A 27,386-nucleotide genomic window follows, 5' to 3' on the forward strand; every position below is an offset into this window, starting at 1 on the left:
AAGCTGAGATAGATACTCAAGTACATATTAGTGCATTAAAGTGAATGTCAGATATCAGACTATGGTTATACTGGCATGTGCATTGCAATTAGATTACAGCTATCTAATGAAGAATTGCTCACAACACATATGCATACACATGTAATTTCATACAATTTCAAGAATAAACATTCAATGTTTTTAAGCATTTTAAAGCATTTTATCACACACAATAGATTATGCGTAGCCAAGTGTGTCTGAGATTTACTGTCAGCTTTCCAAAAACAGCTGCAGAGAGAAATTACCAAATGTCATTTAAACCACAACACAGCATCATGTTATTGTGTTCATAACATGTTTTTGTTACAACCAATGTTTTGTTTTTGTGTCAAGGACTCATATTAGGGGTTTCCATGGAAATGAAATTCTGAAATTCAGCCATCACATTTGAAAACTTTGTGTTTAAATCTGAAATCTCTGTAGGCTATGTATTTTTTCTTCTTCCTTTGGATTATACTTTGATGCCTGCAGCTGATCATTTGCAAAGTAAGTCAGAATTTAACTGTGTGCCAGATTTTGAAAAGTGGTTGACAAAGGTGGTTGACGAGCAACCCTCATGTTTGCCAAATGATGACTTAATTGATTATGACGAATGAATGAATGACATAGTTCTGTTTGGGGACATGTTTGTGTTCTAAGATAATTGCATGTTGATGAAACCCCTCATATCACAGCACCTCATGAATCACATTCCTTTCTAATGAATGCACCTCGCCCTCCCCACCACCAGAGTAGCAAGTATCCAACATCTTTCATTTACGTCGGTGAAAAATCTAAAAAAAAACTGAGATGGTCGACTGCTCTTGAGATAGAAACATATCGATATCTGGCAGTGACTGTAAAATAATAGTTTCGATGATAAAACTTTGTTTGAAATGGCGCTCTATTTTTCCTAGTGCGGCAGAATACCGTATTTTCTCCTTTCGCCATCTTGATGTTCGATCGCACAGGCGGAAGCAACATCTTCGGCGGAGCAACAGCGGGTGTGGTTCGGACTCTTACGGGTGGTTCACCTAGCAGCCCTTTTCCTATTTTCAGCCAAGAGAAAGGAGAAAATTTTCCTGACAAGAACCACGGAGGAGCCGCTCGACTCTGGTAAAGATAGTGTGTTTACTACAGCTATTACACAATGTATTTACAGCGCGGCAATGTATGTTTCACCAAAGAAAATCATCTTTGCCGAGGGAGGGGGCTCCGGTGGGGTTTTCTGATTTGGCTGGCAGTACAGCAGGTTTTGTGCGGTGGCGCTTGGATCTACTTTTCATACGTCCTGGCTAGCTAAGCTAATGAAACCCGAATTAAACATTTGGAGGGTTTGCTTGAAAGTCACGCTTCCAATAATGAACTAATTTGTAACATTAACGGCTTCTAATATTGGTTGCATCTCAGGACAAGTCTTAAGCATTTGGTCTCGGTGAGTGACGCTCTAAGCAGTGTTTGTTTATGTTAGCTGGTTAGCTAACTAGCGGAGGGGTTAGCTACGCACGTTATGTTAGCTTAGCGAGCCTTCAAGGTAGGCTAGCCAACCTGTTAGCTAGCAGTGGTGGCTAATTCATGCTAGCGCTTCGGTCTTGAATTTATATGTCAATAAAATGTTGTTGGTGATTGATGTAACCTTTGCGGTAAGGTGGGAATTTTGTTTAGTTTTGATTAGGCTGCTTGTTACGCTCGTAGTCAGACCCACCAGGAGAGGAGGAGTCATGGAAGTGATTGCGGGGCGGAGGGGGTAGTTTCTCTCATTGGAAACCCAAGCTGCGAGGTCGGAACTTGGCCGTGGTAGGGGGAGGGGGAGAAATATGCCTTTGATGTTCTTCGCTGCTGAATGGTGAATTGTGTTCGTGCTGGCCTGGAAATACCCACCGCTTTGCTCTCTCGGCTGGAGGTGGAGGCTCGGCATTTCCCCTCATAGCTACGTTAGTAAGCCAAACAAGCGTCTGAATCAGAGGGAGCTGGCACAGGTAGCGCAGAAGACAACGATTTTATTATTGAGACCACGTAGGAGAAACGCATAAACATAACGATTTGGTTTGGCTTTGGCAAACAAGCAGTCAAGGTTGAGTGCGAGTTGTCTTATTTTCTCCTGTGTACTGACTTCATTTTACACAGACATATCTGCTGTGCGGGCTGAGGGCAGGCAAGAACAATGGCTACCCAGTGTAAGTATGAAAAACTTAATCACACACTTTGTTTTCATATAAATTAGTTTTATGTTAATATCACTATGGCCATTTGTAATTTATCTTTTATGTCCACACGTAAAAACGTGTCTGTACATAAATGGAGTACTGTAAGCCTTGAGGCACTGAGGAAATTGAAAAAAGTGGGAGCTAGGTGAGCACATGTCACAGTATCCTAAGTAATTATAATTCATATTCCGTTACGTCTGAGTTTATCCTTCAGGAGGAAAAACATGTCTTATAAATTGTCAAAGGAATTTCATGTTCACATACTTTAATTTCATGATCAGTGCCTGAAGGTTTCAGGCATAGAGGAATGCAAGCTTTTCCTTTGTTTTTCATCCCGTGCATTTCCAATCGCTCAAACAGGATCACACTTTTTAGACACACTCTTATTTTATATGTTCCTCTATATTTTCCCTGATGGCTAACTGCCACCTCTTTAATTCCTACATCTCCTATCGTCAGGCACGTAAGATTTTACATATTCTAATATTTTGTATCTGTAAGATTACTGGTTTAAAGTGTATGTGTGTGTGTGTGTGTGTGTGTGTGTGTATGTATACATATACACACACACACACACACATATATATATATATATATATATATATATATATATATATATATATATATATATATATATATATATATATATATATATAATATACGTGAATTTTTTTTTCTTTCCTTGGCTTAAACCAAGAAACTAAGGTAAAATTACTCTTCTCCTTATCTGTCATTCCTTGTGTTTCACCCTTTTATTGTATAGCTGATTTGATGGAGTTGGACATGGCGATGGGAGACAGTAAAGCTGCTGTGAGCCAGTGGCAGCAGCAGTCCTATCTGGATTCAGGCATCCAGTCTGGAGTCACAACCACTGCACCATCTTTGAGTGGCAAGGGGAATCCTGATGCTGAGGAGGATGATCCAACTCTCTATGACTGGGAGTTCAATCAGCCCTTCACTCCTGAGGCCACCGGTATGTGAGATATAGACATATATCATGATATTTACAACATCGGGATAGCCATCATGGCATGAATGTAAGGGCAAAATATCTGATGAATCTATTTGATCTCATGGTACCTTTTGTCAAATTGCATTATGTTTAGACATTGAGGGTTATGCCATGACTCGGGCCCAGCGTGTTCGTGCTGCCATGTTCCCTGAGACCTTGGAGGAGGGGATCCAGATCCCACCCACTCAGCTGGATGCTGCCCACCCAACAGCAGTGCAGCGCCTGGCAGAGCCCTCTCAGATGCTGAAGCATGCTGTGGTCAACCTCATCAACTATCAAGATGATGCTGAGCTGGCCACTCGTGCCATCCCTGAGCTTACCAAACTACTCAATGATGAGGACCAGGTACATGTTCAAATGAGTGAATTATCTCATGAGCACACTCAAAATGCCAAAATGGTACCTGCTAAATAACATATGCTATTATGTAAGTTAAGTGATTATATCCCCTTCTAAAGCATACATCCCTAACAAACATCATCTCTGTCCTAGGTTGTTGTGAATAAAGCAGCTGTAATGGTACATCAGTTGTCAAAGAAGGAGGCATCACGCCATGCCCTGATGCGCTCACCACAAATGGTTTCGGCAGTTGTTCGTGCCATGCAGAACACCGGTGATGTGGAGACAGCTCGCTGCTCTGCTGGAACCTTGCACAACCTTTCTCACCATCGTGAGGGGCTCCTTGCAATCTTCAAGTCTGGAGGCATCCCTGCCCTGGTCAAGATGCTGGGGTAAGAAACTGGAGAAATTGTGGTGCTAATTCTACTCACTGTGCTAACATTCAAATGGGCCAGAGCTAGAAACAAGAACTTTTTCTTAGAGTGGTTTGTCTTGGGGTTTTTTGGAGAGGAATCTGATGGCAGAAACCTGTTTTGATGGGAGAGTTGTTTGTTTTATTTCCTTGTAGCTTAACTTTGTTGTTTACAAAACTGCCTAACAAAACTGCCTTATGTCAATGAATGGTAACTCATAAGACAGACCCTAATAGTGTTTTACAATCTTTGAATTCAGCTCTGTCCTGCTGGCCACTAACTAGCAAGAAACATTTGTTTTAAGCTCAAACGTATCTAGTAAGTTGCGATGCTGTATTAATCACAAAGGCATATACAGCTTAAAAGGCTGTATAAGGCTACCGATCCTGAGCAATGGCTTGGGTTAGCAAAAATTTGTTGTGATGTTGCCAGAGACCCAACAGCTATCAGCTAGAGCCTCAACTGATCAAAACTAAAAGTCAGTGTTTTAACATCAATACTTTGAAAGACTCACTCGCCCTCCTCTTCACTCTTTCTCTCTCTACTCTTTGGGTGAAGGCTGTACACAGTGTAAAAATGCAATAGTGCACTCCTGCTGCTACAGTCTGTCAATAATGATTAAGTAAATAATGAGTCAACAGCAAATTACAGCAAACACTGTTAATTACCATCACCATTAGCCTAGTTAGCCAACCATTGCCTGCACAGAGCACCAGATCTTAAAACATTACAAACCATCAAGTATTAGACTCAGTGCCAAATCAAAACTTGATTGATGACTTTGCTTTGATATAATGACATAGCAACAATATGCTCAAATAACAAACTTCAGATCTTCAAACAGAACACCCCCCAGCTCAGTTGAAACTACTGAAATGTCATCTGTCCTCATTTAATTCTTTGTATTCCTCATGAAAGGCCAACACACACTCTAAAAAAGTTAGCTGGCTGGCAAGTTGTGACCTGTTGGATGTCGTGTGTGTTTGAATTTGCACCTGGAATCACATTACCAGACTTTAAATGCGGGGTGGAACAATAGGAGGGGATGAAATGCCTGATACCTGTATAGATTTGGGTGCATGTTGTAATTTGGATTATCTACCCATCCTGAATGAAAAAGTGTCCTTTTAAGTGTAGCAGTAGTTTCCATAAAGTCACTTTAAAGTTTTCTTTAAATTTGTAGTGATTGAGTTTCTTTGCTGTGCTCTCAGCGCACTTGCATTTGTTTTTTTCAGTAAGGTATTTGTTCCTGGAATGTTGAATATAGCAAACTGTGTTACATGTGTACAGTGCTCTAAAGTGCTAACAGTAATTTGCAGATGTCTGTACATTGGTTGTGATTAACAGGTAAGATCAGCAAGTTATTGATTGAGGACTATCTGCTTTCCCATGGTGATTTGTTGTTTGCAAGTTTCAGCATTATTCCTCTGAGTTTATCCTGACTCCGATGGCACTGCTGCACTGTTGCATGTGTTGTCAGTTATTCCTGTGCACATGCATAACTGATTGTGACTATTTGCGCCAGTTGTTTCCAACACATCTTGATTGGAACAAAAATCTTTTTGTCTCAACATTGCAGAATCCCACTGTGCTGATTATTAAACCTGATTGATTACTGTCATGTGCTGCGCTGAGCTTGATAGAAACTGATTGTCTTTTTATAGTGCCCGATGTAGGGAAACCTTGTGTGTGAATTTGTGTTAATTGTGCATATTTTTACCAGAAAGTTTTAAATGGTGTATGTGAATATGGTTTTCACTGAAGCTGTCTTATTATTATTTGTGTTTTTCCAGCTCACCAGTGGACAGTGTGTTGTTCTATGCCATCACCACACTCCACAACCTGTTGTTGCATCAGGAAGGGGCCAAGATGGCAGTCCGCCTGGCTGGAGGTCTGCAGAAGATGGTGGCCCTGTTGTCTAACACCAACGTCAAGTTCTTGGCAATCACTACTGACTGCCTGCAGATCCTGGCATATGGCAACCAGGAAAGCAAGGTATTGGAGCACCAGCTTATTTCTGCATGCATTTAAACCATCCATTTTATTCAGGTTTAAAAGTCCTTATTATACCACTTGGCCCGCAGCAGTTGTATCATGTATAAACATGAACCTGTCTTGGTTTTAGCTGATCATTCTGGCCAGTGGTGGTCCCCAAGCCCTGGTCAACATCATGAGGACATTCACATACGAGAAACTGCTGTGGACCACAAGCAGAGTGCTCAAGGTGCTCTCTGTTTGCTCAAGCAACAAGCCTGCCATCGTAGAAGCTGGTACGTACATACTCATGATACAGAAATGGAATGGAAATACAATACAGTGAAAAATACAAAAATGGAAATTTTGTGGTCTAACTGAACGCAGTACCACTTTTATTCTAAATACTAGATGTGTTATTGTATTTGTGGCTTGCTGCTAGGGTGAAAGTGCTCTGATGTAATGAATTTGTTTGCTTTACCTTGGCTTGTGTGTAGGTGGTATGCAGGCCTTGGGGCTTCACCTGACAGACACCAGCCAGCGTCTGGTCCAGAACTGCCTCTGGACTCTGAGGAATCTTTCAGATGCTGCCACTAAACAGGTACAGCACATTCTCTCTGTGGTCACAGATGCTAACAATTTGCATGCACCAGGTTCAGTGTTAAAAACTGTTGCTCACTCATTAATATGTTAAATGTATTGATAGCAACACATGAACTTTTCAATAATGAAGTAATTTTTAAACAGTACAACAGGTACATATGGATGGTATACAGGAGCCTCCAGCTTTGTTTCCATAATTTAACGCTTCATCAATCATTAGCATTTTGTTAGTATTATTAATTACAATATCAAGTATTTAATAAATCAATATACAAAATTACTGAGAGTGTGTGCATTCCTCTCCCCTTATTTATTTATTTTTTCTGTCGCTGCTACCCTGCTCTTTGCTCTCTCCAGGAGGGAATGGAGGGTCTCCTGGGGACCCTGGTCCAACTGCTGGGCAGTGATGACATTAATGTAGTGACATGTGCTGCTGGCATCCTGTCTAACCTGACCTGCAACAACTATAGTAACAAACTCATGGTCTGCCAGGTATGTATTACTGTGTTTAGTGTAGATTGTGTATTCAGATTAGAATTCTTAGTCTTGTAGTTAATTTTGTTGGTGTAATAACATGTAGTCTAATGATTAATCTCACCTCCTCAGGTTGGAGGCATTGAGGCTCTGGTGCGAACAGTGCTTCGGGCTGGTGACAGGGAGGACATCACAGAGCCAGCAGTCTGTGCCCTTCGTCACCTGACCTCCCGCCACCAGGACGCTGAGATGGCCCAGAATGCTGTGCGCCTTCATTACGGCCTGCCTGTGGTGGTCAAACTCCTGCACCCGCCATCCCACTGGCCTCTAATCAAGGTTATTAGCCATCTTAATTTCTACACACGTTCACATTTTTCCCAGAAAAACAACATAATTTGGATCAACTTTACATATACTGACATGATTGATTAACAAAACTATATTTAATTTCCCGCTATCTAGGCCACAGTGGGTCTGATCCGGAACCTGGCTCTTTGCCCAGCCAATCACAGTGCTCTGCGGGAGCAGGGAGCCATCCCCCGCCTGGTCCAACTGCTCGTCAGGGCTCACCAGGACACCCAGAGGCGCACCAGCATGGGAGGCAACCAGCAGCAGTTTGTGGTGTGTAACTAAGCCAACATCCCCTCAAACTTTCTTTATTTGCATATTCATATTTCTTTTTGTGTTTGATTTTCCTTTTATCTCACTTAAACACATACAGGAGGGTGTGCGTATGGAGGAAATCGTGGAAGGCTGCACAGGAGCTCTGCACATCCTGGCCCGGGACGTCCACAACAGAATTGTTATCAGAGGGCTCAACACCATTCCACTCTTTGTCCAGGTAGGACTAAATCCTTAAATGTGAAATCTTACTACAGGAAAGAAAACTGATAAAACCCTTAATCAGCTGCATGTAAAGGTATTTGCAGGGCAAACAGTTATCTCAGCATTTAACTTATTTTGGACAGTGTTACAAATATCAAGTCAACTTGTTTTTTTTCCTCCCTCATTCCTTCTCGTAATATTCATATCTCCAACTACATTTTGTCTCTGCCATTTGCAGCTACTTTATTCTCCAGTGGAGAATATCCAGCGTGTGGCAGCAGGTGTGCTGTGTGAACTGGCACAGGACAAGGAAGCTGCTGAGGCAATCGAAGCTGAAGGAGCCACTGCACCACTCACTGAGCTGCTGCACTCCCGCAATGAGGGTGTTGGTGAGTAAACATGCACAGACTATACACACATTTGTAATTGTCATTGTCCACGAGACTTACTTCACTTGTGTTGCTGTGCATTCTCTCCTGTAGCAACCTATGCTGCAGCTGTCCTGTTCCGCATGTCTGAGGACAAGCCCCAAGACTACAAGAAACGTCTGTCGGTGGAGCTGACCAGCTCTTTGTTCAGAACTGAGCCTATGGCCTGGAATGAGGTACACATACTAATTAATAATCAAATAAATAAGCTGCAACCAGGAACAACATACGCTTCAGTATACAGTTTCTTAATTGTATAAAAACTGACCATAGTCAACAATGTCAGTGTTTTTTATATCACATCAGTATTACACTGGATACAGAAGGTGTTCAGACCCCTTCAATTTTTCATATTTTATGTTGCAACCTTATAATAAAATTTAAAAAAAAATCCCCTCATCAATCTACACTCTACAATGAATATACATAATACATATACCCATAATGACAAAACCACAAATTTCAGACATTGTATATACAGTATACAGTTAGTTTGTGGTATAGCTCTCCTTCACATAGGCTGACTTAAAACAGACAATACTCATCACTCTCTTGCCTTTTCAAAGACTGGAGACCTGGGACTGGATATGGGAGCTCAGGGGGATCCGCTGGCTTACAGGCAGGATGGTGAGTAACTGCTTTATCTCTAATTAAATCCTTACTGTCTCTCAACTCTTGTTTATCTAGTTTGATCTTTGAAAGCATCATTCTTATGTGATATGTACAGTGTGACTGTTGAATGTACTTTGAGACAAAACAATAGCAATGTAATGGGGATGTTTTGCGTCAGTAATAAAGGCTTTTGTTTTTGCCTGTCAGATGGAGCCTACCGGGCCTACCCAGCAGCTTACGGCCAGGACAGCCTGTTGGACCCCATGATGGAAGGTGCTGACTACCATGCTGACACTCTGCCCGACCTGGGCCACCACACTGACCCACTGCCAGACCTCGGCCATACCCAGGACCTGATGGACAGCAACCAGCTGGCCTGGTTTGACACCGACCTGTAGGATTGGTGAGACGGACTTCCACAAAACACTTACATTACGAGTTCATAGTAAAAGCAGTGTTGATATAAATGGCAACACACTGATAAATGTTTTTGTCCTGTGCTCTTTTGCAGTTGTATTCTGATAGAACCTGCATTGTGATTGGCCTGTATTGTCTGAAGCAGCATTATGGTTGGCCTGTAGAGTTGTTGAAGGTAAAGAGGAATAAGGGGTCTTGGAAAGTGCCTGACACAAGAAAACAAAGATGGTTGCCATGGGAATGTTAAAGCAAGTTGAAATGGGGGGGGGGTTAAAGTATCAGAGATATGGAATCACACAATGGAGGTCTTGGAGCAGGTTAACTATATGGATGAGTGCACATGAGGTGGATCTTAAAAGTTTGAAACACATATGTTTTAGCCTTGCCTGTATTCTTATCAGTTTTTTGTTTCTATTTTTCTTATTCTATTTTTTTATTTCATTTTGTATTACTCATTCTCTGTTATGGTACTGACCCAGCTTGCCTTCGCACTAGCCATCTTCATTTTCTCTTCAATGCTAATCATTTGTAATTTTTTTTTTAAACGTATATTACATGTAGTGTTAAGTTATAGTGATATTATACAATGTTCCTTTGGTTTATGGCCGAATGTGTAGAACACTAATAATCAGTTGAATTGTACTCTGACTTAAAGTGTAACATTGTGTAGTTTTTTTTTATAATCTCAGAAATGGAGAATTATGCATTCTTAATATGTGCTTGTTTAAGCATAAAATATGTCAGTGTCACAAATGTTCTAAAGAGGGATATGGGTGAAATTGAGGGTGGGTTGGGGATAAATCTAGAGACAAGTGTTTTATATACAGTATCACTGGTAGGTTAACAACTATTTTGTATGCTATCATTGGATGTCTGATAGAAAAGTCTTTAATGCTATCATTGGTGGTCTAATAAAACCCAGTTTTATGTGCTATCAACGGTAGCTAGGTTGACGAAACAGTTGTAGTCCTGCTGTGCTTATTTTGGAGACGAGGTTATGACACGGCTGAACAATAAAATGGCATTTTATTTCATTTAGTCTGCCCTGTGTCGTCCATTCTTTAATGTGCTGAGTTGATGTGTAGTTCCTAAGTAGACAGACCAGTGTTTTTACAGTATGAAGAGGCTATGGTGTCTGAAATTACCTTCAAGTTGTGCCACACTATCGTGACATTAATTCAACTAATAAAGTATTAAATTTTTGGTATTATAAATATTACAACTCAGGTATTATATGAGTGCTCCTGTTTTTGTTCATGTTTGCCACTCGACTCAAAGTCAAAATCCTCAACCGCTCATGATGACTTCAGTTGAATAATCAGACAGAAAGGCAGAATTAATTGAAACTTAGTTTTGACCTTGCCAATGGTTTGCTGTCCTGTTAATAGGAAGACTAGTGGTAATGGTTGAAAGCTGTCATTAAAGATTGTGCATTGTGTGTGTCAGCTGTGAATTACCAAGTTGCTTCTTTCTCATTTGTTATTAAAAGTATTCATAAAAAATAATTTACAGGGGGCAGTCCTGAATGAAAAATGCAGCAATGAAACTAGTGTAAAAAATATATTTTTATAAGCTTTTCCTGTTTTGCGTAAGTTTAATGCCACAAGGCGATAGGCCCTGAACCATTAAGTAATTCGTAGATGAGTAACAATATTTAGAAGTTAATTATTTGAGACACTGGTAGCCAGTGCAGAGATCTGAGAACTGGTGTAATATGTTCAACTTCCTTGGTCTTTGTTAGACCTCTAGCAGCAACACTGAATGAGCTGTAGTTGCCCAAGAGCTTTTTTGGGAAGGCCTGGGAATAGAAGTATGACTTTGTTTTTCTAAATCGTTGTAGCTACAGAATAAAGATTAGGCAGAACTGGTAATATACCAAACACTGGTAGTATATACATAGTGTCAAAAGGATATGTGTTATCAGTTAATCACTTAGGTCTTAGGTAGTGAACTCATTTGCTTTACTGGAGTTAATCGCATTCTTTGCTGAACTTCTCCTGCTTCATTAACAGCATTAGCTACAGTAATGTAGGGAACATCAATAAATACACCAAAAGAGCTTTTTCATTGTGCCACATGGATCTTACCAGCTTTACCAGCCCCCCCCCCAAAAAAAAAAAAAAAAATGTTGGACCACATTTTAGTGAGCTGAATGAACAACAGCCTTCATTTAAAATACAAAGTACAATGTGACTAAAGGGAAACCCAACCCAATCACCTCAAATAAAATTCTTGATTTTACTGACCACATTCAATACAATTCGTCGTCATCACTGCATGCACTGTTCTAACTGTGAAGTGTGGACAGTCAGGAGAACAGCTCAATACTGTGGTGTCATAGTGGTCAAAGTCCCTGCAGTTTTTCCTCCTGTTTTGTATTTCAGACACATTTAAGCAATGCAAAACTGACACGAGCAGCCTTAAGGTGTGTGACTTGTTCAGTTGATGGAGGTATTTGCATACTTTATACAAAGCACTTTAACAGATCCATCTAAAGGGCATTTAAACCTTTCCCATCCTCAAAAGCAGCTTTTAGACTGGCTTATTCATCAACTGCAGTCAAACATCAAGTGAAGCACAACCACTGTAAAAGAAGCTATCCAGACTTTAGCTTACATTTTTCGCATTTAGCTGACATTCTTGCACAAGTTAAGATGATTTGTAAAGCAAAGAAAATCTGATATTCAGATTGTTAAAACCAAGAGCAACAGTTAGGAGTGAAATCCATGATCACAGTTTTATCAGCATGTCGGTACTTGCATAAGAGTGGGGGGAACAAAGACATAAAACACATTTAAAAGACACTTAAAAAACAGTCAATGTTAATGTGTGAACTCTCAGCTTCTTTGGAAATGATCTGTTATTACAGGCCCTAAAGACAGGCTTTTAGGTTCAACAGGACATTAGTGTTCAAGTGTGTATTCCATGTTAATGGGACCTTTTCAGAAGTGAATGAGGTCTGAATCCTCGGGTGGGGCCGTGTACATGATAATAGATCCAGTCCAGTGGCTCACCTGGATGGCTTTGTGACAGTAATCTCTCTTTGTTTGGTTTGTATATTACGCCCATATCGACAGGTTAACTGATACACAGGGGGGCCTAAAGGCTTCAAACCAGCAGGATTCAACAACTCATGACAGCCCGAACTCCAAGGACTGAGCTGAAACATTTTGGAAACTGGCAATGCTTTTCAAGCCGTGCATGATCTGTTTGCTCCTTTAGTATCTGACTCAGCTCAAATTTCTCAGCCCTTTACAGATGCAGAGTTTTGGGGATAATAAGGTTCAAAATTCTGAGTCTGTATTTTGCATGTGTTAATTGATAGCAAATATTTATACATTAAAATGTTTTTGCAAGTAAATGTGTATATCTGCATTTGCATTTGCATTGCACTAGTAACATCTTAATATGCAAAAATAATTAAACTTATATTTTAGGATTATAACACTCACAGTACTTGAATATATTAGATGCTCTTTTGCTATATATGTACTATATATAGCACAATGTACTATATCATGCAAATATAGCAATTCTGACAATTACATAAAATATTGGCAAAAAATTAGATTTCTAAAACTTGGCCATTTTCTCTTTTTCATGTCAATCTAAGTCATATTTGTTCAGAGTGGAGGTGCTAACTGGCAAAATGTTCAGTTGTTGATGTGAAATGATTGTCAAATTGGCTGAAAGAACAAAACAGGTAAAATAAGATTCACAGTGGAAAACCCCTTAATATTTCACCTCACTGAGGGATCAAAAGGTTATTTGAACCTGATGTTTTCTAGTTGATGGACAGGTTGGAACAACTCATCTGTGAAGACAGAAAATCTGTAGAGAACAACATCAGAGTCTGTTTATCAACCCACACAGGTAAGTGTACAGTGCATCCAGAGCGCTTCACTTTTTCCACATTTTGTTATGTTACAACCTTATTCCAAAATGGATTAAATTCATGTGTTACCTCAAAATTCTACACACAATGCGCCATAATGACAACGTGAAAAAAGCTTGCTTGAAACAAATTTATTAAAAATAAAAAACAAAAATATAACATGTACATAAGTATTCACAGCCTTTGCTCAATACGTTGTTGAAGCACCTTTGGCAGCAATTACAGCCTCAAGGCTTTTTGAGTATGATGCTACAAGCTTGGCACACCTATTGGGCAGTTTCTCTCATTCTTCTTTGCAGAATCTCTCAAGCTCCATCAGGTTGGATGGGGAGCATCGGTGCACAGCCGTTTTCAGATCTCTTCTCAAAGAATGAATTTAATCCATTTTGGAATAAGGCTGTAACGTAACAAAATGTATGAATAGTGAAGCGCTGTGAATACTTTCCGGATGCATTGTAAGTATTTATTCCAGCAGTTTTAAAGTTTCAAGTGAACATATTCCTGAAGTTATTAAAGGACCAAACGACCTCAGTCTGTAAAAACTCTTGACTCAGTTGTGTTGTGTTTTCAGATTCCAGTGGTCCCAGATTCACTGGACAGTAAGAGGAACTACTGGAAACTGGACTCCAGTCAGATCACAACAAAGATGGTGCGTCGTCACTTCAAAGGAATCCTGCAGCTCTTCCCTGAGTTGGCCTCCAGAGTGGAAGCAGAGAACAGGAGCAGACCTTCAGTCCTCTCCTCCAGGCCTCAGCTGGAAGTTCCCCCATCTGCTCAACAGGGGGCAGCACACACCATGGACTCACTGCTAATGGAGCTGCTAAGCCCATCAGGAGGATGCATGTGAACACAGAGCCCTCATTCCCTGTCTACTCAAGAGCTGCTCCTTATTTCACCAGCCCACACAGCAGTTACATCACTTACTCTGTACCAGCAATTACCCATGATGCTCTCTGGGTCTGGCTGTAATGTGTTTTATACCTGACAGCTTTCTGGACAACTTTATGTTTTCAATCAACTGGAAAAAAATGATGCGCAAAATTGTCCTGGTCAGACACAGACATCACTAACTAATATAAATACTTGCCATTATCCAGGGTAAATGCAGAAAATAAATTGTCCTTTTTTTCTCCCACTACTTTGTGGCCACAACTCCATGTTCTCCATGCTCAGTCTGTTACTTCCTGTTCAAACATTTAATGGATGTCTTCAATCAGTAACTTCTATCACTGCTCTGCAGTGGTGGAAGAAGTCCTCGGATTCTATAATTAAGTAAAGTAGTGATGCACTGAGCAATGAGCAGCTCCTTCAGCTGCTGCACCAACGGTTTGTGAAGGAGAGATGCAGCAGGCTTTTCCTTCCTTCTGCTGTCAGACTATAATAAATACACCACACACACCGAAACCTGACAAACTCTCCATGTGCAATAATTTACATATTTTACATTTACATACACCAACTGTGCAATAGGCTATCACTTATTTTTTTCTGTATTTAAATATCTGAGTGTAGATATATAATTATCTATCATTTATCTTGTTAAGATATTTGATATTGACATTTTGCAGTTTCTTTTTTCGTACTGTCCACTTTGCTGCTCTAACACTGCAAATTTCCCCACTGTGAGACTAATAAAGGATAATCTTATCTTAATGACACCCTCTGTAAAAAATACAATATTACAAGTAGACAAAGTCTTGTATTCAACATTTTAATGCAAGTGCTAGAGTACTGTCAGTTAAATATACTAAATGTATCAAAAGTAAAAGCACCCATTGTGCACAATTGCCCCTTTCAGAGTGTTATAATAGACTATTATAGCAATAGCTACAGCATTGTAGCTACTGTATCAAAATGATTGGCTAACTGCTAGCACATTAACATATAAGTGCCATGCTGTAACGCTGTAGTTGGTTGAGGTGGAGATAGATTCAGCTGCTTTATTAATTAGTAATAATGTCTCATATTCTATAAACTGATGCATGTTTTGTATTTTAATTTAAATAGGTAAATGAAATACAGGTAAAAAACTATGACACTACTGTTCTGAGTCACTTGCAACCACTGCTGCTCCTTTAACTGCAAATGTGTTTTAAGTATTTATGCTGACATGTATATTTAGTTAAAATCAATGTAAGATAGTTTAGTGCTTGTATCTGCATATTGAGTTGAGACAATAGATCATCCGCACAGTGTGATTTCATACATGTTTACTGTGTGTCAGTGAAATATTTTCCCTGTCTGGTCGCTCCTCTAAATCTGACTGTAGTGAAGGTCAGATGAGGTGAGAATCACTGGAATGTTGAAAAACCAAAACATCAATTAATAGTATTGTTCTTGTTTAATCACCCACATTCCAGCATTTGTCACCTCATTTATCACAGCCTTTACCATTTTTACATAGACCTGCAGTTTACTGTGGAAAATTTGCATTTGTTCTAAATAACTGAGAAAAGTAAGGTCTAAATTAGAAGCAGTTTCTTTCATCAGTTCTGGGATGAGTCTGAAATGTTTGCTCCAGCTGCCTTCATGAGTGCAGAATATTAGAGGAGAGAATTGAAAATGCTGTTTGTTATATTATCAGGACTTATGATAATAATGCTTTAAAGATCTTAGTGTTCTGTTGTTTTTTTTTTTATCATTGTTAGTGTCAAATAAGTTGGTGAGCAACATGCTCTGGGGTCTGGGGAATGTGAAATTCAAAATCTTTCCAAAGCAAAGTGCTCATGTTCATTTCTTTGTACCAGGTCAACATGAAGTTAAACAGGAAACAATGAATCAGTGGCATCACAAATGTTTTTATCAATGTGGATTGTTGTGCATGTTAGTGTGCACTCTTACTGAAGGCAACCACAATAATGATTTCTTTCAGCATTTTATTGACAAGATAAAGTGCTCCAGAAAGCTGTCATGTCAGGTGTGAAATATTACAGCCAGAAACGGAGAGGATCATGGGTAATTGCTGGTACAGAGTAAGTGATGTAACTGCTGTGTGGGCTGGTGAAATAAGGAGCAGCTCTTGAGTAGACAGGGAATGAGGGCTCTGTGTTCACATGCATCCTCCTGATGGGCTTAGCAGCTCCATTAGCAGTGAGTCCATGGTGTGTGCTGCCCCCTGTTGAGCAGATGGGGGAACTTCCAGCTGAGGCCTGGAGGAGAGGACGCTCCTCACAGTCCCAGCTGAGGTTCCTCTTTGTCCCGACCCCCCTGTGTGAGGGCCAAGACTGCTGCTCCACTCTGACCTGCACACTGGACAGAGGAGAAGCTCTGGGGGGCCGAGCTGAGGGACTGTCTCTCTTCAGGAGGGATTCGATGGAGAAAGGACTGCTGAACTTCACCTCACATCTGATCTGAACAGCTTTGCAGGCCGCAGGTTCAGGAGAGTGGAGAGCTGAGCAGTGCTCTGATGGTCTGCTCCTGTTCTCTGCTTCCACTCTGGAGGCCAACTCAGGGAAGAGCTGCAGGATTCCTTTGAAGTGACGACGCACCATCTTTGTTGTGATCTGACTGGAGTCCAGTTTCCAGTAGTTCCTCTTACTGTCCAGTGAATCTGGGACCACTGGAATCTGAAAACACAACACAACTGAGTCAAGAGTTTTTACAGACTGAGGTCGTTTGGTCCTTTAATAACTTCAGGAATATGTTCACTTGAAACTTTAAAACTGCTGGAATAAATACTCACCTTGACAAAACATGAGTGGGTTGATAAACAGACTCTGATGTTGTTCTCCACAGATTTCCTGTCTTCACAGAGGAGTGGTGCCAGCCTGTCCATCAACTAGAAAACATCAGGTTCAAATTTAGGGTTGAAGACAACAAATTGTTTCAATTTTCTTGAGCATAGTCACTAACATTGGTTGGGCTGTTCCTTACCTGACTAAAAGTGAGCATCTTGCCCGGAGCGTGTTGGAGGACGACAGCGATCTTGGCCAGGTAGGTGGTGCTCCTCCTGAACAGACCTCGCTGCTGCAGCTGAGCTCCAAACTTCTCAGTCCTGTTCTGCATCTTGTTGCCTGGAAAGTCAAGTCCCACACAGAGTAGTGCTATCACAACGTCACTGAGTGCAGATGTGGAACTGATGTTCCCAGCTCTGGATATAAGTCCTGCTGGGACAATAGGACATTGGAGGGTGTGCACTGCAGGTTAATGAGGACCTTTTCATGAGCAGATGAGCTGTTACTGCTGGAGGTGGAGCCAGTGATCACTGTAATAATCCATTTCCAAAAGTTCATTAGCATTTCTGTCTGGATGCTCTGAGAGTTTTATCCATCACAATAGGAGACATTTCTCCATTTACTGTCTAAATATGAAATATTAAAATATTAAAAGTTGTTGCATAAGAGCTGTTTTATCTTTTCTGGTATGGAAATTAAATTACTGTAAATTCACCATTTAAATGATGTTATTTTTCTCTATGGGTTTGCTGCTCAAGGCACTTAGTTCAACTTTGTTTTGAGGCATTGTACAATTTAACTTTTACGTCTTTGTTATTATTTTATACTATGACTATTAAAACCAGAATTTAAAGTAAATAAACTTCAAATAAACTTCCATGATGTATGTACAGAGTCTCTATTTCCACATTACAGTCATAAATTGTCTTGCAGATTGTTTGTATAGAAATTACAGCTCCAAAATTACAGCTACAAAATACAGCTCCTGTTATTTACAGACAGTTTTCAGGCAATACGTTGGCTTTCTTTCGGTACAGAGGTGAGTTAAAGAGTTAATAATGAATATTTGCTCGATTAAACTATAGTGTGCCGCCTCACAAACAAGTGAATCTCTCAAAGGCTGTGATAAACAAGGTGATAAACACTGGAATGTGACAGTTGCAACAAACACAGTGTTTTCAAATGGAGACGCCTTTAGTCAGATTGCAGCGATTCTCACCTCATCTCACCTTCACTTAGGTTACATTCAGTGGACCAAGCAGACAACTGGAGTATCTACATTACACAACACATGTAAACATGTTGGAAATTACCCTTTAGTTTTAGTTTACAGTTTCTCTAGATGAAACACAATCTTTTTTTTATATAAATATATTTCTGTGTGAATCAATGTCACTTGTTTTCATTGCAATATCACCAAAGGTTACAAAATGTTACCAAATGTAAAATATTTATATTGTGTTCTGATCTTGTTACATCAGAACTTCAGAGTCTGTTGTGTGTATTTTTCTTTTATCTGTATTTCAATGAATTTGTTGCTCTGGAAATAAAATGTTACTAAAAACTGAATGACTGTATCTTCGTTATTAGTATAATAATCAGTGTCAAGCTGAGAAATGATTTGTTTCTCTGTGGGATAATTAATTTGATCTTAATAGAGCCGGTTCTTTCACTATAGTGTACATCAGACATATCAGGTGATTTCTGATAAAAATTCTGGCTCCTTTTCTTTCGTCACCTATAAATCAGAGTCTCCCTGAACGCAACTAACAGACTGAGAGTCTGTGTCAATTTCTGTTATCATCCCTAATGTTATATTGACATTTTCATTCTAAGTAAAGGCCAGAAATCTCTTGAACTTTCCCGAGCAAAACCTGTAATCCCCTGGAATCTGGACTGACCTTTTACAGGTTCGCTAATGTTATAAAAATAACTAAACCTGGTTCTTTGAACAGACCCCAGAGCAGCTGAGTAGCACACCTTCAATCAAAGACAAGTGAAGTCAGCTGGTGTAGTGTTTGGTCAAACTGGAACCCCTGCAGACTCGCATCCATTCATCTGAGTCGGTCACTGAAGTTGTTCTTGCGTGAAGTGTTCAGCGCAGGTAATGTGTTCGTGCATCTGAATGGGGATCACTGATGCAAATGTGCGTCGTCATCGTGTGAGATAACAGATAGCAGGTTTGGCTTTAAAGGAGTGATGAGGGATGTGCAAACTGATGGAATGTGATTAGATTGCTCTCAGGAATGTCAGGGTCTCTCAACTGAACTATGTATCGTTCAAGCCTCAGAGGAGAAAAACAGCATTTATAATGTCTCCTGCAGGAACATAAGAATTAGGACTGACCACAAAGTTTATAAAAATGTTTTACCTCAGTATCTCACGCTGCAATGGGACACTCATCTGCAGATAGTTGAGAATTAATGTCAGTGTCTTCAGTCATTTTCCGCTAATATTTGGGTAACAGCACAATAATTTGTATATATGTCTCTCCAGTGTGTCCCTGTTGATGAGCCCTCAAAACCAAATGTGGCTAAAGACCTTTAGAATCAGAGCTGTAATTGAAATCCAGTCCAATTTTGCTAAAATGACTAACATCTGATTTAATCATATATGTTTTGGGTGTTTATATGTATGTAATGTTGTACCTCCATTGCTTTATTTGAAGTTGAGATCAAAGCATGGGTAAGGTGACACAAAGAGGCAGATCACTCTCTACCATGTTCAGAAATGCTAATGAACTTTTGGAAATGGATTATTTCAGTGATCACTGGCTCCACCTCCAGCAGTAACAGCTCATCTGCTCATGAAAAGGTCCTCATTAACCTGCAGTGCACACCCTCCAATGTCCTATTGTCCCAGCAGGACTTATATCCAGAGCTGGGAACATCAGTTCCACATCTGCACGCAGTGACGTTGTGATAGCACTACTCTGTGTGGGACTTGACTTTCCAGGCAACAAGATGCAGAACAGGACTGAGAAGTTTGGAGCTCAGCTGCAGCAGCGAGGTCTGTTCAGGAGGAGCACCACCTACCTGGCCAAGATCGCTGTCGTCCTCCAACACGCTCCGGGCAAGATGCTCACTTTTAGTCAGGTAAGGAACAGCCCAACCAATGTTAGTGACTATGCTCAAGAAAATTGAAACAATTTGTTGTCTTCAACCCTAAATTTGAACCTGATGTTTTCTAGTTGATGGACAGGCTGGCACCACTCCTCTGTGAAGACAGGAAATCTGTGGAGAATAGCATCAGAGTCTGTTTATCAACCCACTCATGTTTTGTCAAGGTGAGTATTTATTCCAGCAGTTTTAATGTTTCAAGTGAACATATTCTTGAAGTTATTAAAGGACCAAACGACCTCAGTCTGTAAAAACTCTTGACTCAGTTGTGTTGTGTTTTCAGATTCCAGTGGTCCCAGATTCACTGGACAGTAAGAGGAACTACTGGAAACTGGACTCCAGTCAGATCACAACAAAGATGGTGCGTCGTCACTTCAAAGGAATCCTGCAGCTCTTCCCTGAGTTGGCCTCCAGAGTGGAAGCAGAGAACAGGAGCAGACCATCAGAGCACTGCTCAGCTCTCCACTCTCCTGAACCTGCGGCCTGCAAAGCTGTTCAGATCAGATGTGAGGTGAAGTTCAGCAGTCCTTTCTCCATCGAATCCCTCCTGAAGAGAGACAGTCCCTCAGCTCGGCCCCCCAGAGCTTCTCCTCTGTCCAGTGTGCAGGTCAGAGTGGAGCAGCAGTCTTGGCCCTCACACAGGGGGGTCGGGACAAAGAGGAACCTCAGCTGGGACTGTGAGGAGCGTCCTCTCCTCCAGGCCTCAGCTGGAAGTTCCCCCATCTGCTCAACAGGGGGCAGCACACACCATGGACTCACTGCTAATGGAGCTGCTAAGCCCATCAGGAGGATGCATGTGAACACAGAGCCCTCATTCCCTGTCTACTCAAGAGCTGCTCCTTATTTCACCAGCCCACACAGTAGTTACATCACTTACTCTGTACCAGCAATTACCCATGATGCTCTCCGTTTTCGTTTGTGAAAGCGTATTTCCCTCCTTCCAAATCGCACTTATATGTTTTTATGTTTTTGAGTGGAAAATACATTTGAGTGAGATTTTTCCTGTAGATCAGGCACATTGTCAAATCACACAAGGCCCACATGTGGTCTCATGTGTGTCTCATTGTGTCCTAAATACCTCATTTATTTGTGGCTTTATTTTGATGGCTGAAAGTTGACGAAGTTCTTCAGAAATGCTACTTGAAGTAGGTGCGGATTAAAGACTTGGAAAGAAATATTGTTCAACAGGCTAGTTGTTTGTCATGTGGTTATAATGACATTTTCTAACATTTTTAAAATGGTTTCTTTTGTGTTTGAGGTCAGCATAATATGACCACAGGAGGGCAGAATAGTATTTCAAAGCTGAGCTTGAAATGCAGTGATTGTCAACACACTTATAAACGATTAAAGACAATTTTTTTCTTCATCTTGGCTCTTTTGTCTGATAGTGTGATTTCTAAATTTTGTTTATCATGACCAGTTTTATTTTTATACTACTTGGTCTTGGTCTTGGCCATTTTTAAAGCTGTATAGAGACTGCAACTGACTGAAGACAAACCAATTTGAACCTTACACCTTGCTCCCTGTGGCTGCAGTCACCCTATTTAGAGGCTGACATAATACTGAGTTGACTGACCAGAGTGGCGAGGTTGAGCTGAACAAATATGTAGTGGATGAAATCTGTTTGCTTATCTATTTGCAGCACATCTGAGGCACACAGTACATTGTCTGGGCTGAACCATCACCTACTTAGTCCATTTGAACGTTGAGAGTTTGTGGTACTCTAGTCTATTAATCAAAGGTGGAAGTATCATAGAATTATTTGGAAATTTGGGAAGATAAGCAAAATTCAAGAAAAGTACACAGAGAGAGAAGTGTCCTTAATTAAACTAAATGTGAAGGTAGTTGGATGAAGTTTGGTAATGCACAGTGCATTTCAATGCGTTATGAAGCTCCAAACACTTGTGGAATATGGCGAGTGGCGTCACATTAGCGTACCATTGAGCCACACAGGAATTAGTGAGAGGACAAAGGCCAAGTGTCAGAGATAAATAAAACATACAGAACCATGATATATAGTGCGCTGACACACTTTCACCCAATACGAACTCTGAGACAGCACACGGTTCACGTATTGGAGAATGAACTGGGCGGTCAACCATCACCATACTCTGCTGTTAGGTCGCTGAGAATTCATGAACATAGTTAATTTATGGTTCACTGAGACAACACAAGACATGTGAACCACATAAACAGGCTTGGTAGCAAGAAAGACTGTAAATAGTGTGCAAATTCCAGGGATTACCTGAAGTACGTACAGCAAAGAGCACCCTCAATTACTTTGAACAGCCAGTCTAACTGAAGAGTTCTCATATTTAACATGTTACATGATGATACAAGGCCCAAGCCTTTATGGGGACCCAAACAGAATTTGATTTGGTGGCCCGATGGATTGTGCTGTCCTAGTGGTAGCTCTACACCATCGTAAATCTCAGCCAGCATGACCAATTGTTGGTGAATGTATTTACAACCTATACCATCTAAAAAAATGTGTAGATTTCACTAGGCAGCACTCCTGAGTTATGACACAAATATCTTTAATAGTGACCTGATATCAAGTTAAGATGTTAATTCTAATTAATTTTACTCCACTACTTGACTACTTGGCCTTATCGAGGTCAGGAAGTTCTTACAGTTAACATCAGAGCATGTGAGTCTTGAAAGCACTCTGAGGGAGGTCTGTCATGAGACTAGAACTTGGCCGAACAGAGTGCAAGGAAGAGGAGTTGGGTGAGCTCAGCATTTGGCATCGTATGCCCACGACATACTTCCAGCCTGTGGGATTACTGGTGGACGACCTAGATTGGGACGCAGCCCTCCTGCCCTCCATCTTTTTTTTTCCTCCCCTCCTCCACTGACTGGTCAACAGAGATTACACTCAGAGAGCAGAGCCTGGCAGTCAGACAAATGGCTCACCATGTGACTGACGGAGTGACACACTGAGCGATGGGAGACAGAAAAAAAACAAAAACATTTTCTTTCCTTTTCTTCACTGTTTCTCATTTTCCTCACTAATTTATTCCTTATTTTTTTTTGCCATTTACAGATTTCTTTTCATCCTCCAGAAAACAGAACAGGGTTAGTTTTCAAAGGGATTTTTCTCGGAATAGACTCGGCCTTAGCTGGGTTTGTTTTGAATGTTTACACCCCCCAGATTTTTACATTGAGAGACAAGATTTCATATGAGTGATGGTACAATGATACCAGGGGGTTGAGCTGACAAGATTTCCTTTAATTGCACAGTCAGAGGAAACTGGAGTTTGTCTGTCTACTGTTAAGGATTAACTTCAGTTGCTGGTTTGTATTTACTGATTGAGTGAACTGGTTCAAGCATTAATCCTCCTGAATGCTTCATTGTACAGAGGATCCTCACTGCACTATTTGCTGACCGGCCCAGTATATTGCTCTGGGTGTTACAGATTTCCTGACCTTAGCCTGTGCAAGTACGTCTCTGTTTATTATGGTTTTTTCCATCCATTAGCTATACCTGCTTATCCTCTGATGGTCGCAGGGAGGGCTTGAGCCAGTCCCAGCTGACAGTGGTGGAGAGGTGGTGTACAGCCTGGACAGGTCGCCAGTCTATATCACAGGGCTTCTGAAGTTCTGTCTTTGCCACTGAATGAAAACATGACTCTCCCCTCCTTTCAAATAAGAATGAATCAAATTGTGCTGTAGATCAATATCACAAGCTCTGATCCTGTTTTTTTAGTGACTTGTTATGGAAATAAAGTTACTGTTACATAAGAGTTTGCCTGATTGCCTTTGGCCCTCACCTCTCAGCATGACCTGCTGTATGAATGTGTGTGTGTGTGTGTGTGTGTGTATTGTGTGCCTCAAGCTAATCTCCAGACAGTTGTTCTGCAGCTTGTTTACATGTAGGCCAGGAGACACCATGGGAGCCTGCTGCACTGAGGACAAAAGCACTAATTTTAGCTCTCAAACTTCCATTTCCTCCCATTGGACAGTGAAGTCTCCGGAGTAAAAGTATTTCACTATCATTTAATGTCGTAGACTTTCTTTGTACCAGGCTATCCTAGCAGATTCGAATAAATTTAAGTTGTTCATTAAAATAATCCTACAATTTAACCATTAGCCTTTCTGTAAATTGGGAGAAGGATCACACACCTTTTGAGAAGACGTTTTATCGGTAAAATGTACTTAAAGAATGAAAAGTCAAAGTGTTGTATTGAATATGTTAAGTAATTATGTCCTTGTAAACAGTACTTCAGTACTGTAGCTGGTGATGGTAAGACTGATTTAGGTACTTTATATAGCCTAGTTGGGTGGTTTAACCTATAAGAACGCACCATATGTTTGACTGATTGATGATTATATGTTTTGTGTGTTAAGTCTTAATCAAAGTAACAACAGTATCTAAAGTTGTTGTGTAAATGTACCAGAGTAAAGAGTAAAATATTTCCCACTAAGATTAGAGTAGAAGTATAATGGAAAAACTTTAAATCTGTGCTGCCCGGTTGCTTTACACCACTGCTGACACTATGATAAACATTCCCACAGGAATCGGCTACAGGTGTGTTGTGCTAGACAACATCCACTTATTGACCGCCCTGCACTCAAGCCGTAATGTCCTGAGTAAGTGGAGGTGTCCTGAAGGTGTGGCTCTCGGACGTAAGAGGATAAACGGGCAACCACGTTGACTTCCGTTCACAAGTTCACAACAAACAACAATCGGGGTAGTCACGTCGCGCTCGTCTTCCTCGTCCCGGTCCCGCCCTGCACCTCCCACGGCAGCTGCTGTCATCCTGAAACCACTGTATCATCATTACAGCCTGTTCATTCAGCCTGCGGGGCTGTGCTGCCTTCAGGCGCTCCGCAGAAAAAACGACACGCCAGAAAGTTCTTCTGTTCTTAAGATGTCGACCCTGTTTTTTTTGTTTTATCTTGAAAGATACTGTGTGTTGCAGTAACTGAATAGAAGTCATATAGAAATATTGTAAATGTACCAGGAAGTTAAACAAAGTATGGATACAAATCTTTATGAATTAGCTTCACCTTAACAAACTACAGCAGTAGAATCCTGCTAATCATATTATATATTATAATATATAATAGTTTAACACTCCTTTTACTCATATTTGTGTATTTTAACAGTACAGTTCTGTTACAAGTAAAAAAACCTGAATTCCTCCAACACTGTACTGTCCTACCACATTAAATTTTATGTCTAATCACAAAAACAATATTTACAACAGCTCCTGAAGGCAGCATTACACACAATGAATAAGAGCTACATAGTTTTTATTTTGAAAGTGCCTGCGAGTTGACCTTAAAATGTTAAGTTCACAGTTATTTTCTATCTTCAGAGTCGTCATCATATATAGGATATTTAGCCTTTATCTCTGTCTTTATGTAACACTATGATGACGACATCTCAGTACAAAAACACTGCTGGTTGTTTTAAATATGCTAATACACATTTCAATACTTATCTAGGTACTTTTTCTTTTCAACAATATGGCTTTTAGTAGGCTATCAGTGCTGACCTTTGATTTACAACAGTGACACTATGGGATTATATTACCTGCTTGTGAAGAGTGTGTTGTTTCTTTATCCTCACTAGAAGTTTAATAAAAAATCATTAATAGCTGAGCTATCTAGGCCACCAAGTAAATGCTCATTAACTATTAACAACAACAACACAGACAGTGAAGTGTGCAATACCATATCACAGTGCTCCGATTTTGTGTCCCAAAACAAACTGTCAATCATTGATTTGAAAATATGGCACAGCATTACTTTGAGCTGTGCAGGGAGTCAGTCAGCTGTGAATTTTCCCTAGTTGTGAATGAATATGTAACTTTGAGGACATGAGGCCAGTCAAAACATCCTTCAACCTTCCTCCAAGGGCCCGTCTGTCCTCCGTATCTCTTCAGTTATCTTTTCATGCAGCAGTTTGACATTTTGGGAAATTATTTAATTTGCTTCAATGCAGACGAATGTGAAGATAGATGAGAACATCAATACTACTCTTTTATCTGTGCATTATTTACATAGCCACAGCCAGCAGCCAGCTAGCTTAGCTTAGCATAAAGAGCGGACACACGGACTCCCTAAAGCTCGCTTTAGAGGTGGTGTTAGGTGGCGTAGCCCAGAAATCTGGGCCCTGTCTCAGTGTACCCCCTTTTCTCTTTGAAGACATACATTGTCGTGCCTGTACAAAAAACTGAATCATCAAGCTAGCATATCCATCTATGGAGCTTATCAGTCTGAAAGCACTGCGTATTTCAGCCTCATCTTCTCAACCTACCATAACTTTTGTGTGAAACCTTTCCTGTGAGGTTTTACAGCAGTGTACAAAATTATTTCTAGAATTTTTTTTCAATGGCATGACTGCTTCAAAGTTGTCCTCAGTATTACCGCCTACTGCAAACTCTGTGCACCTGAGGCTGTAATATTCTTTTCAATACAAGCAACTACTGTTTATCTCTCCCTGTGTTTTTCAGAGGCAGTAAATAGTGAGCTTTTCTTACCCCCAGTTCAAACTCATCCTCTCTGTGTGACTGCTTGCCCACTACCTCCTTGCCATTCTTATTTCGACTAGAGCCCCCTCTACTCTCAGCCACTATAGACATCCATCCCTTGTATCTGTTTCTTTGGACAATCGACACAGCAGGGGCTGTTATCACAGTCTTCCCTCTGTATGTCACACGACATAGATAGGATTAGTTTTTTAATTTCACTATCGGCTTCTGATAATTCTTGATAGGAACTGAATCAAGCTGTGGAATGAATGTCCACTCCGTCTTCCACTGAGATCACACCTCTGCAGTTAAGCTTGAATCTAACAGGGTACAGTCTCACCCACCAGCTAACGTCCTGTCATTCTGACCTCGCATATTTTCCTCAGGAATCAAAACAGAGGTCGGTTAGGTGCAGTTTCCACTTTGGTAACCGGTCCAACTTTATCTGCGCAGGCTGGCCTGCTGCTGCTGGAATGTATTGCTCCTGCCAGGCCGAAATTCAGAAAAATAACTTTTTAAGGTGGAATGTCCACATGCATGAAAGAGTAACAAATGTGGAGGGGAAGAGATGTAGCAGACTGAACGACACAACATAATATCCATTTCTTGCCAATGTAAAAAAAAAAAAAAACCCTCTTATTTTCAGCTTCTGTGTAGCAAAGTGATTCCTGGTTAGCATCAAACCTCAACTTCTACATCAGCGATTCACACATGGCACAGCGAAAAAACCCAACTGAAAAGTGCTGTCACAGCTTTGTTCAGCTGTGTCATCAGTACCCACTGTGCCTTGGGTTGGCATGTTTACTGTGTCTAAGCTTGGTGCTGGTGGTAAAGATATTAGCGGTATGATTGAGAACTCGATGAACAGTGACTGTGGCTCTGAGAGGATTAGGT

The 27,386-nt window shown here is 40.6% G+C and overlaps 3 protein-coding genes across 8 annotated transcripts; 2 read left to right on the forward strand and 1 right to left on the reverse strand.

The window, feature by feature from the left end:
* Positions 1-993: 993 nt before the first annotated feature.
* Positions 994-10,356, forward strand: LOC139633936 (catenin beta-1-like). 3 transcript variants are annotated; one of them, XM_071500057.1, is made up of 17 exons: positions 994-1,134; positions 2,146-2,195; positions 2,989-3,198; positions 3,332-3,582; positions 3,730-3,968; positions 5,783-5,984; positions 6,115-6,259; positions 6,461-6,564; positions 6,924-7,058; positions 7,173-7,376; positions 7,503-7,661; positions 7,762-7,881; positions 8,104-8,254; positions 8,348-8,469; positions 8,860-8,920; positions 9,113-9,308; positions 9,417-10,356. In XM_071500057.1, exons 2-16 carry the CDS (start codon positions 2,183-2,185, stop codon positions 9,301-9,303), a joined length of 2,307 nt encoding a protein of 768 aa, XP_071356158.1. In that variant the 5' UTR covers positions 994-1,134; positions 2,146-2,182; the 3' UTR covers positions 9,304-9,308; positions 9,417-10,356. The 3 variants fall into 3 exon arrangements, with proteins under 3 accessions (XP_071356158.1, XP_071356159.1, XP_071356160.1); XM_071500058.1 differs by lacking the exon at positions 994-1,134 and adding an exon at positions 1,264-1,453; XM_071500059.1 differs by lacking the exon at positions 994-1,134 and adding an exon at positions 1,911-1,997.
* A 5,773-nt stretch (positions 10,357-16,129) lies between these two features.
* Positions 16,130-18,890, reverse strand: LOC139634495 (forkhead box protein H1-like). Its single transcript, XM_071500953.1, has 4 exons — positions 18,872-18,890; positions 17,091-17,230; positions 16,900-16,995; positions 16,130-16,783 (listed from the first exon to the last, which is right to left on the reverse strand). The coding sequence occupies exons 2-4, from the start codon at positions 17,220-17,222 to the stop codon at positions 16,145-16,147; spliced, it is 867 nt and encodes a 288-aa protein (XP_071357054.1). The 5' UTR covers positions 17,223-17,230; positions 18,872-18,890; the 3' UTR covers positions 16,130-16,144.
* On the forward strand, positions 18,855-21,381 carry LOC139634494 (forkhead box protein H1-like). Of its 4 annotated transcripts, none has more exons than XM_071500948.1 (4): positions 18,855-18,995; positions 19,847-19,986; positions 20,082-20,177; positions 20,294-21,381. In XM_071500948.1, the coding sequence occupies exons 2-4, from the start codon at positions 19,855-19,857 to the stop codon at positions 20,930-20,932; spliced, it is 867 nt and encodes a 288-aa protein (XP_071357049.1). In that variant the 5' UTR covers positions 18,855-18,995; positions 19,847-19,854; the 3' UTR covers positions 20,933-21,381. The 4 variants fall into 4 exon arrangements, with proteins under 4 accessions (XP_071357049.1, XP_071357050.1, XP_071357052.1 ...); XM_071500949.1 differs by having other exon boundaries at positions 18,856-18,995; positions 19,757-19,986; XM_071500951.1 differs by having other exon boundaries at positions 18,935-19,071.
* Positions 21,382-27,386: the final 6,005 nt, after the last annotated feature.

The sequence above is a fragment of the Trachinotus anak genome, unplaced genomic scaffold, assembly GCF_046630095.1.
Source record: "Trachinotus anak isolate AG129_WGS33_773 ecotype Australia unplaced genomic scaffold, CSIRO_AGI_Tana_v1 ptg000016l, whole genome shotgun sequence".
In the NCBI taxonomy this organism is placed as follows: Eukaryota; Metazoa; Chordata; class Actinopteri; order Carangiformes; family Carangidae; genus Trachinotus; species Trachinotus anak.